Below are 18,613 nucleotides of genomic sequence, written 5' to 3'. Positions count from 1 at the left end.
GGGGCGCAATCTTGGCTCACTACAGCCTCTGCCTCCCAGGTTCAAGCGATTCTCCTGCCTCAGCTTTCTGAGTAGCTGGGATTACAGATGCGTGCCACCATGCCTGGCTATTTTTTTTTTTTTTTTGTATTTTTAGTAGAGAAGAGATTTCACCATGTTGGCCAGGCTGGTCTCGAACTCCTGACCTCAAGTGATCCACCCACTTCGGCCTCCCAAAGTGCTGGGCTGCCAGCATTTCAAATGTAGTAAACACAAAAGCAGCTGTCTTCCTTGGTTCCACGCTGTGTCCCTCCCTCACCTCCCACGCTCGCTCTCTAGAACATCTCTGGAGGATTCCCCGGAGTGCGTCTCTCCCTGGGAAACCTGCAGAATTCTCCCTGCTGCCTTCTCTCTTACCGGGATACGAGCTAGCCGCCACACAGCAGCCTCACTGACTTGGGCTAACCCAAGTCTCCTCTTGCCCCTCTGCCCCCTCTGCCTGGCCACTCCCCGTCCCTGTGCTGAGCTCCGCTCTGCTGCCGTCACTCAGACCTTGGCCAAGGTCACGCCCACTCCTCTCCACCTCAGCCTCTGGTCTAATCTCGTTGGTCATTTCTTGCCTGTTTACTTCGTTTCTCCTTCCCCTCCTCCTGTCCTTCCATCCTGACTTCCTTCATTGCAAGAAGTGGCAGGGCAGGGACACGGTCTCTCTTGTTCACCGGCAGACAAGGCTCCTTCAGTCTTGGCATGCCTGACATTTGGGCTGGATCGTTCTGTCGTGGGGGACTGTCCTGTGCGCTGGAGGATATTTAGCAGCATCCCTGGGCTCTACCCACTGGATACGGGTAGCATGTCCCCTCCTCCAACTATGACAACCCAAAATGTCTCTAGACACTGCTGGATGTCCCCTGGGGGAGCAAAATCACCTGGACGAGAATCACTGGTGTAGACTCAAGTGCAACACACAGCGTCTGGCACGAAGTAGATGTTTAGTAAATACTGAATGAATGGGAAACATAGTCAGGACCAGCCTCTACCTCATGGCTACCAGCTCCTGGTTTTGAAGGGAGCCCGGTCTTTGGGAAAGCCACAGCCTGCACAGCTGGCTGGATGCTCGTTTCCCGGCATCTCAAGCCAGCCTTACGGCCCCAGCTCAGCTCATGTGTGGGGTTGCAACCAGCTGCCTTCCCGGGGCTCCAGTGCATCCCTGGGGCTTCCCTAAGTAAATGCAGTATCGACCACCTCTCTGTAACGGAGATCCTATGAGCGTCTCAGATCCTGCCCTGGCTGTGAGGCCTTCCAGTGGCATAAATTATTGATGCTACTGAAGGAAAAGGTGCCTGAGGCTGTTGGGCTCACGTCCTTTGCCTATTGATGAGAAGAGGCAGGCTTGCAATGGAAGACATCTGGCCAGCATCCCGCGCCGGCCTCCTGCTCAGGCACATGCAGGGGTGAGGACGGACTGCAAGCATTGACTGTCAGCCTGCAGTCCAGCACTTATTCGTGGTTCTGCCATGTCGGTCACTGGCGTGCCACTGCAGCCACGTATGCTTTGTCCACATGTCACCTGGGTGGTTATTCACTTAACTTTTGAATCAACTCTCTGAAAAGAAAACTAAACACATTCAAGTACTTATCTCCAGACATTTAAAAATTGCTCATTGAGGGCACGGTGGCTCATGCCTATAATCCCAGCAGTCTAGGGGGCTGAGGCAAGAGGATCACTTGCGCACAGGAGTTTGAGACCAGCCTGGCCAACATGGTGAAACCCCGTCTCTACTAAAAATTAAAAAAATTAGCCAGGCATGGTGCCACGTGCCTGTAGTCCCAGCTACTCGGGAGGCTGATGCAGAATTGCTTGAACCCGGGAGGCAGAGGTAGGTTTCAGTGAGCAACAGAGCAAGACTCTGTCTCAATAAATACATAAATAAAAAATATAATAAAATTACTCATTGATGTGACCCATGTTGCATACCCACTGGGCATATTTCAACCTATCACCCTTTGGAGAAACATCATCCTAGATACAACTGCTTGTCACGAGGTCCTAAAAGCCCATGAGGGATCAGAATTTATGAACTGGAGGTGTCAGAACAAAATGCCACCAGTCCCTGACCTGGTAGAGGGGGCCTGGAGTGGATTTCCCTGAGACATCTCATCAATGGCCAGCTCAGTGAAGAGACTTCTCAGCAAGTTTCAGCAAACAATGCCCCAGGCAGCCTCTCTAATCCCATCCAGCCCCAGGGTGGCTGTGAGGATGACAGGCAGGAATGTGCTTTTCAGTCCTGACTGCTACCCAGTCCCCAACCCCTCCTATCCCTGTAGGCCCGCGGTTCCGAATGAGGTGCAGTTTGGACCCCCAGGGGACATTTGAAAATGTCTAGAGACATTTTTGATTGTCAGAACTAGGGAGGGAGATGCAATTGGTACAGGGGATCTCAGAGACCAGGAGCGCCACTAGACATCCTGTAATAGGACAGCTCCCGCCGGAAAGGATTATCCGGCCTACGGGTTAACTGTGCCAAGGTGAAGCAATTACAGACAGGGTTGATGGGAAAGATGCCATGAACCCAGTCAGGCCCCTCAGCAGGAGGCCTGCACCCTGCGTCTCTTTGCAAGAGTTCTTTTTTTTTTTTTTTTTTAAATGGACTCCCACTCTGTTGCCCAGACTGGAGTGCAGTGGCGCGATCTCTGCTCACTGCAACCTTCACCTCCTGGGTTCAAGCAATTCTCTGTCTCACCCTCCCGAGTAGCTGGGATTACAGGTGCCTGCCACCATGCCCGGCTAATGTTTATATTTTTATTAGAGACGGGGTTTCACCATCTTGGCCAGGCTGGTCTTGAACTTCTGATATGGTCCACCTGCCTCGGCCTCCCAAAGTGTTGGGATTACAGGCGTGAGCCACTGTGCCTGGCCAAGAACGTGGCCTCCTTAAACTGTTCGCATTCACTCTCGGAGGGGGATCTCTTTTCCAGGCCTGGCTGCAAACTGGGACTCTGGTTTCTCCGGCTCCTCCCACTTCCCGCTCAGCCATGCAGCCACCGCAGAAAACCTACGCGGAGGATGCCAACGCCAAGATGGCAAGCAAGCTTCTGAAATGGTGCAGAGCTCTGTGGCCCTGGTCCAGGTCTCCAACTCCCGACTCCTCTCGGGCAGGGGAAGTGGATACACTCTCGCTTTCTGTTTTCATCTCTGAGGGTGGAACTCTTTGCTCTCCAGCATCCGGTTCTCCCACTTCTGGAAAGAGTACCTGATTTTCCCCTGGAGACAGAGCTACCTTGTATCCGAGCTCCCAGGATGGGCATCTGTCCCAGGCCTGGCCAATCAGAGCATTTGTGCTACCCTAAGGTACAGTGAGTGACCCACGGACAGGCACGTGGCCTGAGCCAGACCCATGAGAATCAGCATTAGGATTGTTCTAGCATTCACTGGAAAGAGGTCTTCCCTTTCTGCTGGGGTTGAAAAACTACGAGGATGGAGGCCTGAAGCTGGAGAACACATTTGCCATCATGGGGCGAGAACCTGTCTGAGAGTAAAGCTGTCCCAGAGGAAACGGCTATGGGATGGGCAACGTACTAATACACTGAACGGCTGGATTCATCCATGCCTGAAGCTAGCCTGGTGTTTGCAGTTCCAGCAGCCAATTAACTACCCCTAGTCCCCCCACTCCCTTTTTTCGGATTAAACCAGTTTGAGCTGGGTTTCTATCCCTTGCCAACAAAGAAGTTCTAGTATTCTTCCCACATCTTATAGCCCCCTTCTTCCAGGAAGTCCTCCCTCCCCAACATCTGAGCATAGAGATGCAATGGATGGTACCATTGTCTTAAGTGGGTCATTAGCATTGCCAAGGCTGCCCATGAGGTAACAGCCACCCACTCTGTAGAACAACGCCCAGGATGGTTGGGGAGGGGTGTGGCACACTGCCTCACACACTGAAGCTAAGGCGGCTCATCTAGGATTTCTGGGGGATTCATAAATGCCCCTCCAGAGTTGCCTACTGCAGCCAAAGTGACAACAACAATAACTAGTTAACCCTTACAGTGCTGGAGAGCTGGCACTCCGTGTACTTCACGTATATGAATACCTAATGGTCCACATTATAATTCTGTAAGGTAAGTACTATTACTGTCTCCATTTTACAGGAGATAAAAGCTGCTACAGGGAGGTCAGCAGGCTTGTCCAAGGTCACGCAGCTACAAAGAGGTGATGGCGGGAAGCAAGCAGTTGTACTGAGCTTTTGCTACACACTGAAGTCCTAGAAGTATCACTTGCTGAGTCTTTGGCCGGCAAGTCAATAAAAGTAGATTCTCCCTGGCCTGGTGCAGTGGCTGATGCCTGTAATTCCAGCACTCTGGGAGGTCGAGGCAGGCGGATCACTTAGTGTCAGGAGTTCCAGACCAATCTGGCCAACATGGTGAAACCCTGTTTCTACTAAAAATATAAAAATTAGCCAGGGTTGGTAGCAGGTGCCTGTGACCCCAGCTACTTGAGAAGCTGAGGCAGAAGAATGGCTTGAACCCAGGAGGCGGAGGTTGCAGTGAGCCAAGATCGCACCACTGCACTCCAGCCTGGGCAACAGAGTGAGACTCTGGTTTTTTTTAAGTAGATTCTCCCTGTCCTTGTCAATACCTTTGATTGTTGTCTTTGTAGTGTGTACCTCAATTTTCAATTATTTAATTTTATTTTTTTGAGACAGAGTCTTGCTCTGTCGCCCAGATTGGAGTGCAGTGGTACAATCTTGGCTTACTGCAACTTCTACCTCTTGGGCTTAGGTGATTCTCCTGCCTCAGCCTCCCAGGTAGCTGGGATCACAGGCACCTGGCTAACTTTTGTATTTTGGTAGAGATGGGGTTTTACCATGTTGACCAGGCTGGTCTCCAACTCCTGACCTCAAATGATCTGCCTGCCCTGGCCTCCCAAAGGGCTGGGATTACAGACAGACTTGAGCCACTACACTGGGCCAGATTATTTTATTTGTGTTACTCTTTTGATCTGTTCCTCACCACTCCCCTCCTCCCTCAACCCCTACCCCATGCCCAGGACCTTGTCTGTCTTGTGCGGCACCAATTCCCCCCTGCCTGGCACATGGGCAGTGCTCACAATCCAGTTGCTGAATGAATGGATAAATGTGATCTCCAAACCTCACATCACCCCAAAAGGGCGGGTGTTCTCATTCCCATTTACAGAGGAGAAAACTGAGGGTCTGAGAGGTTTACGTCAAAGTTTGGTTCTTGGGCTGGCAAGAGCAGCATCATCACCCTGGGGCTCATTAGAAATGCAGATTCTCAGGGAGTGGGTCCAGCCTCCAGTGCTTCCACAAGCGCTGCAGGCGATGCTGGGCTGCGGGCTGGACCTCCTCCCTCAGTACGTGTCCCTGTGCGACCTGGACGCCATCTGGGGCATCGTGGTGGAGGCGGTGGCCGGGGCGGGCGCCCTGATCACGCTGCTCCTGATGCTCATCCTCCTGGTGCGGCTGGATACACAAGGACACGGACAGCAGCGAGAGCTGGAACCCAGGGCCCCAGCTCCTTCACCTCCCCACCCCAGCCCAAGAGAAGGCAGGCATCCTGCTAAATTAGCCACCTGGTGCCTCCCACCCCTGAGAGCTGGGCAGCTCTCCAGGAGCCCCAAAAGGAACAATACCAGATTAGAGGTTTCGAGTCAGCCTCGAGGCAGGGCTGATTGGGATGGGATGAATATAGGGCAACAAACCCGTGGGATGCAGGCGTGTGCTTCTCAAAAGGAGTAATGAATAAATGTGAACAAATGCACAAGACTCAGCTCACATGCTAATTACCTCTGCTGCCAGCCAGGCTCCTAGAAATGTGACTCACTCAGATGCTCTCAAATATATGGCATCTCTCTCTCTCTCCTCTGTCTCTCTCTCTTTCACACACACGCACTCTGCAGACGGGCCGGAAGCAGCTAGCAGGTGGAGGAACAGCATACTCTCTCTCTCCACGTGCTGGGGCCTACAGAGACCAGAACGCAGGCGGGCAGGATTCCTTGCATGAGAAGGAAAACAAGGCCTGCCCAGAGGCTACACCAAGGCCATACCTCGGAGTGAACTTAGCAAATCAGACCTCCCAGTTCCTGACCATGTCCCCACGCCACCTGCTAGCACCTTGTGACTCTGGGCAGCTGCCACAAGGTGCCTCATCTGTAAAACAAAAGTGGTAACAGTGTCCACTCCATGGGGTGATGGTGAGGGTTAAAATAATTAGGCTTTAGGACAGTAGTTAACGGGGTAAGTACTTTATATAAGGTGTCTATTAAATAAATAAAAAAGGCCAGGCGCAGTGGCTCACACCTGTGATTGCAGTACTTTGGGAGGCCCAAGGCAGGCAAATCGCTTGAGCCCAGGAGTTGGATGCCAGCCTGGGCAACATGGTGAAACCCTGTCTCTACAAAAATACAAATATTAGGTGGCAATCCCAGCTACTCAGGAGGCTAAGGTAGGAGGATCACTTGAGCCCAAGTTTGAGGCTGCAGTGAGCAGTGATCCAGACACTTCACTCCAGCCTAAGTGACAGCGTAAGACCCTGATCAAAATATAATAATAAAAGGAAATAAATACATTAAAAAAAAAAAGATTGGCAAATGCTCCCTTGTCTGAGGTGCTGAGCTCTTCTGAAATGGATTTTTCTAGAACGGGCGGTTGCCATGGAAATGGTGTTGTAATGAGGTGGCTCGCCTAGGTGTTCGTCCACTGCTAGCTTCCAAGCTCAAGTAATCCCAGCACTTTGGGAGGCCAAGGTGGGAGACTGCTTGAGGCCAGGAGTTCAAGACCAGCCTGGGCAACATAGCAAGACTCTGTCTCTGTTATAAATAAAATAAAATAAAATTTAAAAAGAAAAGAATGTGTTATAATGAGGTTGCTTGTTTGTTCACTGCTGGCTCCTAGCCTTCCCCATCGCACACCGACCAAAGAGCTCCCTGAGGTGAAGGGGAGACGCTTTTAGGGGTGGTTGGCCCTGGGGAATCCCAGTACCAGCAGCAGGTGCTCTAAGTGGGAGCCTCGCTGTGGAGGAAGAACCCAGGGCTGAAGACCTTGGGGTGCTTTGAAACCAGGCGTATCTCTTGCAGAGCCCGGACACCCAGAGACCAGGCACCGGCCATTCTCTTGGGAACCAACATCCCCATCTTCCCTTTCACCCTCGGGAAAGGAGACATGAAATATACAAAACCGTTCTAGAACATTCTTACTGGCCTTGCTCCAGCTACTACCAGCAAGGCTCTACCCTGGCTTCCCCTGACCTCAGCCATGTCTCCTCCAAGTGTCTAGCAGGTTAGAGGCATTTTAAGCCACCTTCTCTAGGATCGAGGTAGGCACTGGAACACAGAAGGGAAAGATAAAATGAGCAGTGGGGGTGGGGGTGGATTTCCTAGCCCTGCGCATATACCCAGTACCCAGTACCCATATGAATACAGGTACACAGTTCACACTCCCATCAGACTGAAAGGCCTCAGTGGGAGGTAGGCCAGAAGAGGGGAGTCAGACAGAACTATGTGACACTGGGCATTACTTAACCTCTCTGAACCTCAGTCTCTTCATCTGTAAAATGGGGATAATGATAGCGCCCTCTTACAAGGCTGGTGAAACGTTCATGAAAAATAGTTTGGGCCTGGCATGATGGCTCATGCCTATAATCCCAGCACTATGGGAGGTGGGAGGTTGCTTGGAACAGGAAGTTCAAGACCAGCCTGGGCAATATAGGAAGACTGTCTCTATTATAGATAAACTAAAATAAGAAAAGTCAGGTTGGTGCCCAACACAGAGGAAGCAACAGCTTTTTAGTGAATTACTTATTAAAAAGACAATCATGGCCGGGCATGGTGGCTCACGCCTGTAATGCCAGCACTTTGGGAGGCTGAGGCGGGCAGATCGCTTGAGGACAGGAGTTCGTGACCAGCCTGGCCAACATGGTGAAACCCTGTTTCTATTACAGACACAAAAATTAGCCAGGCGTGGTGGTGCACACCTGTAATCCTAACTACTCAGGAGGCTGAGACAGGAGAATCTCTTGAACCTGCAAGGCGGAGTTTGCAGTGAGCCGAGTTTGTGGCACTGCATTCCACCCTGGGGGACAGAAAGTTAAACTCTGTCTCAAAAAAGAAAAGACAAGCATGATTCTCATTTTCCTGTTAGGACAATGAAGGCAGAGAGGTCAGAACTGGCCAGAGGCTTACTGGAATTTACAGGCCAGCCTGGGACTAGAACCCATTTCTCCCAGCTCCTGACCTCAAGGCCTTTCTGCTGCATCCCTGTTCTGAACCCTCCACCTCTGGCAGGGGCCCAGGATGGAGCTGCAGAGCCGGTCTCCCCAAGCCCCTCAGCATCACACTCAGTCCCAGCTCACTCCATTTCCTGCTCTGCAGGATTAAACTGTTACAATGTTTCCTGACTCTAAGCTCTTTCCCAGACCAGCAGTTCTCACCCTCTGATAACTTTTCCAAGTTACAGGATCTCCTAATCTTCCTTTCCCATTGCTGACTAGACCACTGGCAAATTTTGAGGGCTCTCAAATTACAGAATCCTCCCTAGGTTGGTAAACAGGGTTGCAAGAACACGAGCTCTGTGATCCATGAATATGCAAAAGAGCTCCAGTCCTGTAAATAAAAGCAATCATTTAAATGCAAATTGCGTCCTTGGCTGCCCAATCCACGGTGGTTGGTTCCTCTCAGGCTGTAATTCCGAGGAGAAAATGTGACTAACTCGGAACCCCCAGGAAGCTATGCAAGAAAGTGCTTATGGGGCTGTGGGGTTCTGGGTGGCTCGGTTAGGGTGGATAAAAACTGCTTTTAAGTAGGAAGTGGATTTTAAAGCCTGAGCTGCTCCTCTAGTTGGCTTGCAGTGACTGGCCAGGCTCAAACGGGTCCCCTGAGGCTGGCCAGAGCCCCTTGGAGGCTCCCAGCATCTCTTTATCCCCATGGGCAGTATGGAAAAGGGGGCTATTTTCCATCTCCTTGTGGACATCGGGGAACATCTGCAAATCAGATCCCGTGGCCTACTGGTCCAAACAGAATAAACCCTAAACTCCTTTCCATGGCCCAAAATATTGTGAGCTGGCTGGTCCCTACCTTTCCCCTATCCCCACCCCCAAATCTGCCTACAGCTTCAGCCACAATGGCCTTTGTTCAGTTCCTCTAAGCTCATTCCCACCTCCAAGCTTTTGCACTCACAGTGCCTTCCTCCAGGATCAGTCTCCCCCAAGAACTCCCAGCGGTGGCCCCGTCTCTAGCTGGGCTCCACTCGAATGTCACTCCCCGAACAGACTCCTCAGGTACATACACCCCTGTCACCCCACCTTTTTTCTGGCCGTCCTTATCCCAATCGGATTTCAGATCCATTTGCTATGGGTTTGTTTAGTGTTTGTCCACTCACCTCCCCAGCTCCGGGAGAGCAGCGGTTTTGTCGGTTTCATACAAGGCAGTGTCTAGACACCCAGCTCTGTGCCTGGCACGTCTTGAAATACCATACGAATCCAATGAAGATTCTGAGTTTTATCTTTCTAACAAAACTGCCTGTCTTGCTGCCTGTGCCCCAAATGGCCGCTCTTTCCCCTGGAATCTCCTTCCTTTCCCAACTTAGCTGACCCCTTTCCAGACTTAGAGCAGGGAGCAGAGAGAAAACTGTTCCCTCCACAGTCTTAAGATACCAAACTGGCTGGGAGGGTTTCCAAACGACAGATGCCAATTTGCATTCTATTTACATTTCATTTGCATGCAGTGTAACTCAAAGCCTGAATCCTCCGCAAGGCCCCGTGTCCCCACTGAAGAAACTTCTGAATTACGAAGGTTCCTTGGCTGAAGTGCCAGGGTTTTTGTGCCAGATCCCTCCCCCACCGCTCTTGTCTTTGCGGGGTCCCCCAGAGCTTTCTGGGCTCTGTTCAGTTGCCCCCCGGCCTGGTGCAGTTGGGCGGCAAATGTGGCGCGTGGGCTGGGGCCCCAGGCGGGGACTCCGCTGCCCGCCACACTCCGGGGGCCTTTGTCCGAGCTCCAAGGAGCCGCCCCCTTAGCGAACGGGGGACGTGAAAGCGGGGACTGGCTAGGCCTGGGTGTGACCAAGCAAGAACGGAGGAGTGAACCGCTGCATGGAGGAGACCTCTGGGGCAAGGTCGGTGGTCCCCTCCCGGGCTGTCTAATCGGGGCCAAGGCGGGTGCAGGCTCCTCCTGCGCGCTCCCTTTTCGGCCCAAGCGCTGGGGACCCCGGGATGTGTGGGGTCTTCATAGGGCTGGAAGCCCGTGTCCACCAAGGAGAGGGGATAGAGCCCAGGTCTGGTCCTTACCCTCAGCCTAGCCACCTCTCCCAGAGGTCTCAGTGCCCCCAGTCTGGAAGGAAAACGCCACTGCCCCCACCCCGCGCCATTGTATGCAGTCGCCCCCTCCTTCCCACTCCTCCCCGTCATTCGTCCCCAGCCCAGGTCTCAGCTCTGCCCTTTCCCCGCCTCTTCCCGCGGTGTCCCCCTCCCCTTGCTGAGTAATGCGCACTCACTGCCGGCTGCGGGCTTGGCCCCCAGTCCCTGCGACAGGTGCCGCTGTTCTCCCCCAGAGTCCAGCCCTTGCGCCCCCGGCTGCGTGTGCCCTGTCCACGGTCGGCCCCCCACGCGGCTCCAGGACCAGCCCGCAGCTCCTCACACACGAGGAGTCACTAGGACAGGGCTGGGCTCCTTTATGCTCCCAGCTGCCGTTCACCTGTGGTCGGCCGCAGACCCTCCTGGGGAACTTGGATCTCTACCGGGTCCAGGCACAGTCCTCCTTCCCGAGTAAAGGTCCCCAGCCCCTCCCCTCCCCCGCCCCGCCCTCTACGGCTCCGCTCCCAGGGCACCGGGTTCCGCTCGCCCAGATCCTGCATCTCCCCTAGCAATGAACTTCCTGGCTGGGAGTGGAGGGGGAGCTTACAAAAACACAAGAAGCGGACCCTCCCCATCCTCCCAAATCCACGGCGGGAAAAGTTTCTGGGGTCCCCACGGTGTCCTCCACCGCATCCGCGCGGCTCGCACTCACCGACCCCCGCGGCCCCGCAGCGCCGACGCTCCCGCTGGCCTTCGGCCCGAGTCACATCTCTGCAGCACGGCCTCGGCCCCCGCTACACGCACGCCGGCCTGCGGGTCCAGCTTCACTGCAGCGCCTGCCGGAGCCGCCACCGCGCGAGGCGCCCCCTGGCCCGGCCAGCGCTGCAGCAGCGGCCCCGCCCCCGCCCCCGCCCCCGGCTGGCCCCGCCCCCACCCCCGGTCCCCGCCAACCCCAGTGGTGGTTCCGCGAGGGGCTAGGCGCCGCCTGCCTGCACCCCCGGGGCCCAAGCTTGTGGCTTCTAGCCCGGATCGCTGAGACGATCACCTCCACCTCCCATGTCCCCAGTTCGGGGACATTCCCCCCACAACCACAGTGCGCCCATAAACAGTCCAGACGAGCCTGCAACTCCCCAGGGTAGATCCATTTGCAGGAACATCCCCCTCCAGCAAATACACTTACCGAGGGGGACAGCGACCGAGGAGCACGGAGGGGTCCCAGTGCAGGAGCCTTCCTGCGCCCAGGTCACGCTCCAAGGTGGGTTCATAAGCAGTAACTTCCCTGAAACACATCGGCACCGGGTCCAGGACGCGCAGAGGATCAATCCCGCCGAGTGTCTTCCAAAGTCGCCAACGCCCCGGTGTACACCTAGGCACACACACACCGTTAGGCCTCCTCGAGGCAGGTTCCCTCCTGGACACACTCTTCTCTCTCCTCTCTACCCACCTCCCAGGTGTCCTTGTCCCCTAAGGCACACTGAGCCCAACACCCGCGTCCTCGGCCCCTTCAAACACACACGTCCCCACGGGGCACCCCTCACGTGGGTCCCTACGCAGGATCGCCACCACCCCTACCGCACACATCACCCACGTACGCACACGTCCACAGCCCTCCAGAGCGCATACACTCAGCGGCCCGGGCCACTGGCCTTGCGCTCTGCAGGCACCAAGGGCACAGCCCAGACGCGTGTCTGCGGGGCGGCCGTGGGACCTGCTTGCAGGAGGGGTCTGGGGCAGCCTTCTGCCTGGGCACTGAGACCCCTCACCCCGTCCTAGTCCACTGGCCTCTCCGAGGTCGGCAATGCCTCGCCCAGGCTTGGGAGCTGCGCTCCGGCACCCCATATAGGGCTGGTTACCTAGGTGACCTTCGGACCAGCAAACCCTGGCAGTTTCAGGTGGCCCCCCAAAGCCAGAAACAGACCTTTGAGCAGCATCCCTTCCCCGCACTCCGGATTCTCAGGGTGAGATTTCTTTCCCCCCTCCGCGGTTCCCACCCACCCCCCCCACCGCCACTCGTCGTCACAACCCTCCTAGCCACATCAGACACCATAGTAAGAGGACGGCCCCCTGCTCCTCTCTCCCGGGGGCTGCAGGAAGGTGGGATGCAGAAGAACACTGCCCTCTGGGAATAGTTTCAGTCTCTGATCTTTGGGGACTGTGGCCTTCCAGATACTCCCATCCCTTCCCGCGAGCCTCCAGCCTCCCAGTTCCGGTCTCGGTTAGGCCACATCCCCCTTGGGCAAGTCTCTCTGGGATACCTTTTATTATAGTCAAAGGAAAATGGAAGGGAGGAACCATAAAGGCAGTGTTCCCCCTCTCCCCCGCCTGGTTTATTTGCATGGATCCTCAGAGCCTAGAACAGTGCCAGGTACACAGTAGGCGTTCATTAAACCTTTGCAGGACGACCCTTTCCTAGTGTGTTCCCGCCAGACCGCTCATTTGGAAAGTGGATGGGCACTGCCACCTGGTGGCAGCTCTTGGAACTGACGCCGAGATCCTTTCGTAAACGCGGGCAAGTTCACTTTTGTGAGCCTGAAGTCCTCCGTATCTGTAAAATGGAGATCTTTTTGATCGTACGTACCTGTTGGGGTTGTTGTGAAGGTCTAACACACGTTACATGTAAAGTGCTTCACGCAGGATCTGGCATGTGGAAAGCCCTCAGTATGAGATGATTAACATTGCAGTCAGGGTTACATTCCCTTTCCCACCTGTTTTACGGAGGCCCCTGACTGTGATGGTCAGTTTCGCTTTGGGTGATGACACCACAGGGAGCACAGAGTGAAAATGAAGGAGGACACTGAATGGCAGGTGCCTTCCTTCCTTCCCTCCAAAAAGTTCAAACGCCCGTGGATGATAATAATAAAAGTAATAGCTGACCACAGAGTGCTTCCTGTGTGCCAGGAGTTATTCTAAGTGTTTTGAATTCTTTTTTTCTTTTCTATTTTTTTTTTTTTTTAAGACGGAGTTTCACACTGTCACCAGGCTGGAGTGCAGTGACACGATCTTGGCTTACTGCAATCTTCACCTCCTGGGTTCAAGTGATTCTTCTGCCTCAGCCTTCTGAACAGCTGGGACCACAGGCACATGCCACCACACCTGGCTAATTTATATATATATATATATTTAGTAGAGATGGGGTTTCACCATATTGGCCAGGCTTATCTCGAACTCCTGACCTCCTGATGCACCTGCCTTGGCCTCCCAAAGTGTTGGGATTACAGGCATGAGCCACCGTGCCCGGCCTCACATTCTTTAACTCATTTAATTTTTCCAACAACCCTTTAGGCCAGAGACTATGATTCTCCCTATTTTACAGATGGAGACATTGAGGCTAAGAGGAGTTAAATACTGCCCCAGGGTTAGACGACTGGCAAAGACAGAATCCAATCCAGGCCCTCTGGCTCCACAGGTCATATTCTCAACCCATGGTTAAACTGGTGTCATTTGCTGCCAGGTCAGACAATGTCACAGAAGAGCCTTACATCCCAGGAGAGTTCACTGGATCTCCAGCCTTGGAGAGAATGGCTCCAGGAGGTTCCGGGAGCTATGACAGGGTCTCAGGTGCCCGGTTCGCTTCATTTAATGAAAACCAATGGCTTCCCTGGCTCTATTCCTCACCTGAGAAACGGTCGGTGCACTGACCACTTGGTTGCTAATCAAGACCAGCCCGGGCAACAGAGCAAAACCCCTGTCTCCACAAAAAATTTGTACCCAGGCATAGTGGCATGTGCCTGTAGTCCCAGCTACTCTGTAGGCTGAGGTAGGAGGATGGCTTGAGTCTGGGAGGTTGAGGCTACAGGGAGCTGCGATCACACCGCTGCATTCCAACCTGAGTGACAGAGCGAAAGCTTGTCTAAAAAAAAAAAAGGAAGAAAGAAAGAAAATGTATTGACTGTGGCAAAGTGCTCTTCGGTTGTTGTTTCTGGGAGTCCCCAGCAGTGTGTCCCCATAGACATCCACAAACCAGTGTGTCAGTTACAGTCACCATGTGACTGCAACCTTCTCTTCCTTTCCTGCATCGGCTCCCACAGGTTGTCTGTGGATACACAAGATTGCTCGGAGTAGCCTCATCCTGGTCCCATTGGTCCCCTGCAAGGCCACCATGGGAACACTCTCCCAAAGCCTCCAAAGCTGTGAGTTAGGCAATGTTCAAGCAACAGGATAATTGTTATAGCCTACATAGCAGGGATGTTTGTCACCACACAACAGTGAGTTGGGATGTGGGTGATCTCACACTTGGTTCCTTGCTCAACGATGTATGCAGGGGCCCAGTGCCTTTCTAGTCTTCTGATCGGCCACCCTCAGCCTGGCACCTCATGGTCACAAGATGGCTGCCATGGCACCAAACATCACATCTTGACTTGACAATCTCCAACATGGGAAAGAAGCTGTCCAGGGAAGAGAGCTTGCCTTGTGAGCCTCCTTGTTAATCAGAAAGAAAATCATTCCTAGAACTGTCCCACCTCTTACCCCAGGTGCCGAATTCCCCTTATATTTCCTTGGTCAGAACTGAGTCCCTTGGCTTCCTCTAGTACAAAGGAGGCTGAGAAGTGAGCTTTTGGTACCAAAAGACTCAAGTAAAAAAGGAGGGTGAGAGAAAGGTGCTTGAGGTAGGAATCCTGTGTCTTCCCCGAGTGACCTTTTTGAGAGTTCAAGGAGCAAGGGCTTGAGCTGGTGGCACGTATGTCCAGTGTCCTACTCAGCCACCCATGAGGGTGGCTTCTGAGCTTCTGAGTCACCACTGTCTCAGGGTGATCAAACCCAATCCCAGGGCCAGGGAGAAAGTGTGTGGCCCTTTTCCCTTCTCCCTTCCCCTCCTTTTCTCCCCACTCAGCTCTGTCACAGAAGCTGCTCTCTATCTTCATAAAAGGTTTCTGCTTTACCCTTTGGGAGGCTGAGGTGGGCGGATCGCCTGAGGTCAGGAGTTCGAGCCCAGCCTGGCCAAGATGGTGAAACCCCTTCTCTACTAAAAAGATAAAAATTAGCCAGGCATGGTGTCACCTGCTTGTAATCGCAGCTGCTTGGGAGGCTGAGGCAGGAGAATCGCTTGAACCTGAGAGGCAGAGGTTGCAGAGGGCCGAGATCATGCCACTGCACTCCAGCCTGGGTGACAGAATGAGACTCAGTCTAGAAAAAAGAAAAAAAAAAAAAGGTTTCTGCTTTGCCAGTTTACTACTAGAAGGTCCCTTGCAGTGTCCCCAAAACAAAGGAACTGTCTGCCCCAAAGGCAAACTCAAGCCTCTACCCCCATGTAAAACAAAGAATGATTTGAATGGTTGCAATTCTAGGTTATTTATTTATAGGTGTCTATGAACTTCCCTGGTGGAGGTTTCAGAAATGTTGGACCATTTATCTTTACTCAGTTACGAAGCTTAGAGTGATGTCAGATACACTTTAACAGAGAGGGCAGAGGCCGGGCGCCGTGGCTCATGCCTGTGATCCCAGCACTTTGGGAGGCCAAGGCGGGTGGATCACCTGAGGTCAGGAGTTTTAGAGCAGCCTGGCCAACATCATGGTGAAACCCCGTCTCTACCAAAAATACAAAAGTTAGCTGGGTGTGGTGGTGGGTGCCTGCAATCCCAGCTACTCAAGAGGCTGAGGCAGGAGAACTGTTTGAACCTGGGAGGTTGAGGTTGCAGTGAGCTGAGATCACGCTACTGTACTCCAGCCTGGGCAACAAAGAGCGAAACTCCGAAACTCCATCTCAAAAAACAAACAGTGGGGTGGGTAGGGCGGGGAAGAGGGAGAGAGAGCACGAGAGCGAGCAGAGGCAGAGGCAGAGCCCGGATGTGCCGGCCCGGTCCAGGCTCTAACCACTGCCCTATCCTGCTATCTTACCCTGGGCAGGAATCCTATGATCAGCAGCACTTTCTCTTAGTTTTTTCTTATGACACTGTGATGTGCTTCCAAATCACCCAGGTTCTTGTCCAAATGAACATTCTGGTTCAGAGGGAGGGAGAGGATTCTGTAACCCCAAAAGTTCCCAGTGGACTGCCAGAGCCAGGACCGAACTCTCAGGGGTAAGACCTTGGCCCAGCCTTTCTCAGGCCTGGCTGCTCACGAGAATCACCTGAGTCAAAAAAAAAAAAAAAAAAAAAAAAAAAAAAAGGGTGCCTGGGTACTTCCCTGGACCAATTCAGTTAAATGAGAATCACCGGGTCTGCAGGCAGAAGCAGGCTCAGGCCATTGCTAAACAGGGTGGGAGGAGATTCAGAAACACGGAGGACAGAATCTCCACGTGGCCACGTCGCCTTAGAGAAATCACTCAGTTTTTCTGCATCTTGGTTTCTGCATCTATGAGAGGAAGGGGCTCATAATAGTCTCTACCTGTTGGAGCCGAGTGTAGCAGCCAGGTGAACTCAGCCAGTGCCCAGTAGGGGTCAGGTGTCGTTTAAAGGTGTCATTAAAAAGGGCTTGGAGATTTGAGTCGAGCCCAAACCTGGTCGCTAGTTACTTATTATTCTTTTGGTGAGTACTATTTGGGTGAAAACATGAAAATATGCTTATTTCTTTTCACTGCTTTTTTTTTTTTTTTTTTTTTTTTTGAGACGGAGTCTCGCTCTGTCGCCCAGGCTGGAGTGCAGTGGTGTGATCTGGGCTCACTGCAACCTTCACCTCCTGAGTTCAAGCAATTCTCCTGCCTCAGTCATCCTAGAAGCTGGGACTACAGGTGCACATCACCACACCCAGCTAACTTTTGTATTTTTTAGTAGAGATGGGGTTTCACCATATTGGTCAGGCTGGTCTTGAACTCCTGACCGTAAGTGATCCACCTGCCTCGGCCTCCCAAAGTGCTGGGATCACAGGTGTGAACCACCGCGACTGGCCTCCACTCTCTCTCTTTCTTCAAAGTACCAAGTGGTTCTCGAAGTGTCGTCCGGGGAACCTCTCTGCGGGTCTGCAAGATGAAAACTGTTTTCGTAATAGCACTAAAACCTCATATTCCCTTCTCACTGTACTTCTCTCACGAGCGTACAGCGGAGTTTCCCAGGGGCTTTTGCATATGTGATACTGCAACAGACCGATGGCAGGGGCAGATGTGAAGGTCCCGCTGTCTTCTATTAAGTCAGGCATTTCAGAGATTCTGAAAAGTGTAAACTATTGCTGTGTTTCTCACTCATGGCTTTTTCTTTTGGAAAATATAGTCATTCTTCATAAAAAGCTCTTATGTTAACATGTAACATATTGTATGAGTACTTTTAAATTTCCTTGGCTTTAATTTGAAATAGGGTGAATTTTGGTAGGTATTTACTTGGTATTTACCTACCAATATTACCTCTCCCAAGCCCTTTAATTTTATTTATTTATTTATTTATTTATTTATTTATTTATTTGAGGTGAACTCTCACTCTGTCACCCAGGCAGTGGCATGATCTCAGCTTGCTGCAAAACCTATCTCTCAGGTTCAAGTGATTCTTGTGTCTCAGCCTCCCGAGTAGCTGGAATTACAGGTATGCACCACCACACCTGGCTAATTTTTTGTATTTTTATTAGAGATGAGATTTCACCATGTTGGCCAGGCTGGTCTTGAACTTCTGGCTTCAAGTAATTCACCAGTCTTGGCCTCCCAGAGTGCTGGGATTAAAGGTGTGAGCCACCAAGCCTGACCTCCAAGTTCTTTTAAATGAGAACAATAGCTCTTAATCTTTACTGGGCACTGACTCTGAAGCAGGATATAAAGTATTGGCGTATACCTAAACAAAAGCTCTTTGGGGGTCTTCCACTAGTTTATCAGTTTTAAGAGTGCGAAAGTGTCCCAAGGCCATGAAGATTGAGAACCACCACTCAAGGAACATTTATCTAGAACCGCCTCTCCAAAAACAGTAACAGTCATGAAGCATTTACAGTTTGCTAGGCACGGTTCTAAACGCTTTGTACACACACACACGAACATAAATAAACTTTCTGATTCTCTTGACAATCTTATGACGTGTACTATAGCCCCATTTTACAAAAGTGCACGTTGAGGCACAGGGAGCTGCTCAAGTCCCTGACAGAGGCCGTGGGCCTGGGCTTGGTGCGCAGAAGAGCCTCCTCTAGAGGTCCTCTTGTGGGCTGGGCCTCGTCTCTGTTCTGCCCCACTGCTGGGAGGTGGAGTGTCCTCCTCCTCTCTCTGTTTTCACATTTCTTACTGAGGGCTTGGCCCAGCCAACTGTGAAAGATTGGACCAGACAGGCCAGGCTGAGGTGGGAGCTGTGAGGTGGGGCAGGGAGCCTGAGGTGACTCAAGTTACATAAGGGCCCCTGGGACAGGGGACAGTTATGTAATGGTGGGGAGAGGAGGGCAGCGATGGCGCAGTGAGTCAGGGCTCGGGAAGATGCTGGGAGCTGGAAGAGGAGAG

General features: G+C 52.6%; 1 protein-coding gene across 5 annotated transcripts in view; it reads right to left on the bottom strand.

Annotated features, from left to right (window-relative positions):
- Positions 1–12,456, bottom strand: part of GPRC5B (G protein-coupled receptor class C group 5 member B) — a 28,089-nt gene extending 15,633 nt beyond the window's left edge. The window contains exons 1-2 of one of the 5 annotated variants that reach the window (XM_074381981.1): positions 12,320–12,456; positions 11,456–11,641 (exon numbers count right to left, since the gene is read on the bottom strand). In XM_074381981.1, coding sequence (XP_074238082.1) covers positions 11,456–11,565 — 110 coding nt within the window. In that variant the 5' untranslated portion in view covers positions 11,566–11,641; positions 12,320–12,456. Of the gene's footprint in view, positions 1–9,365; positions 10,324–10,675; positions 10,756–10,987; positions 11,168–11,455; positions 11,642–11,719; positions 11,826–12,319 lie in introns of those variants that run through there. The other 4 variants (XM_010340732.3, XM_039478178.2, XM_010340733.3 and 1 more) reach the window with 4 other exon arrangements.
- Positions 12,457–18,613: the final 6,157 nt, after the last annotated feature.

Source organism: Saimiri boliviensis, chromosome 12 (genome assembly GCF_048565385.1).
Source record: "Saimiri boliviensis isolate mSaiBol1 chromosome 12, mSaiBol1.pri, whole genome shotgun sequence".
Classification (NCBI taxonomy): domain Eukaryota; kingdom Metazoa; phylum Chordata; class Mammalia; order Primates; family Cebidae; genus Saimiri; species Saimiri boliviensis.
The sequence above is the reverse complement of the archived record's forward strand: the minus strand, read 5'-3'. Positions and strand labels throughout refer to the sequence as shown.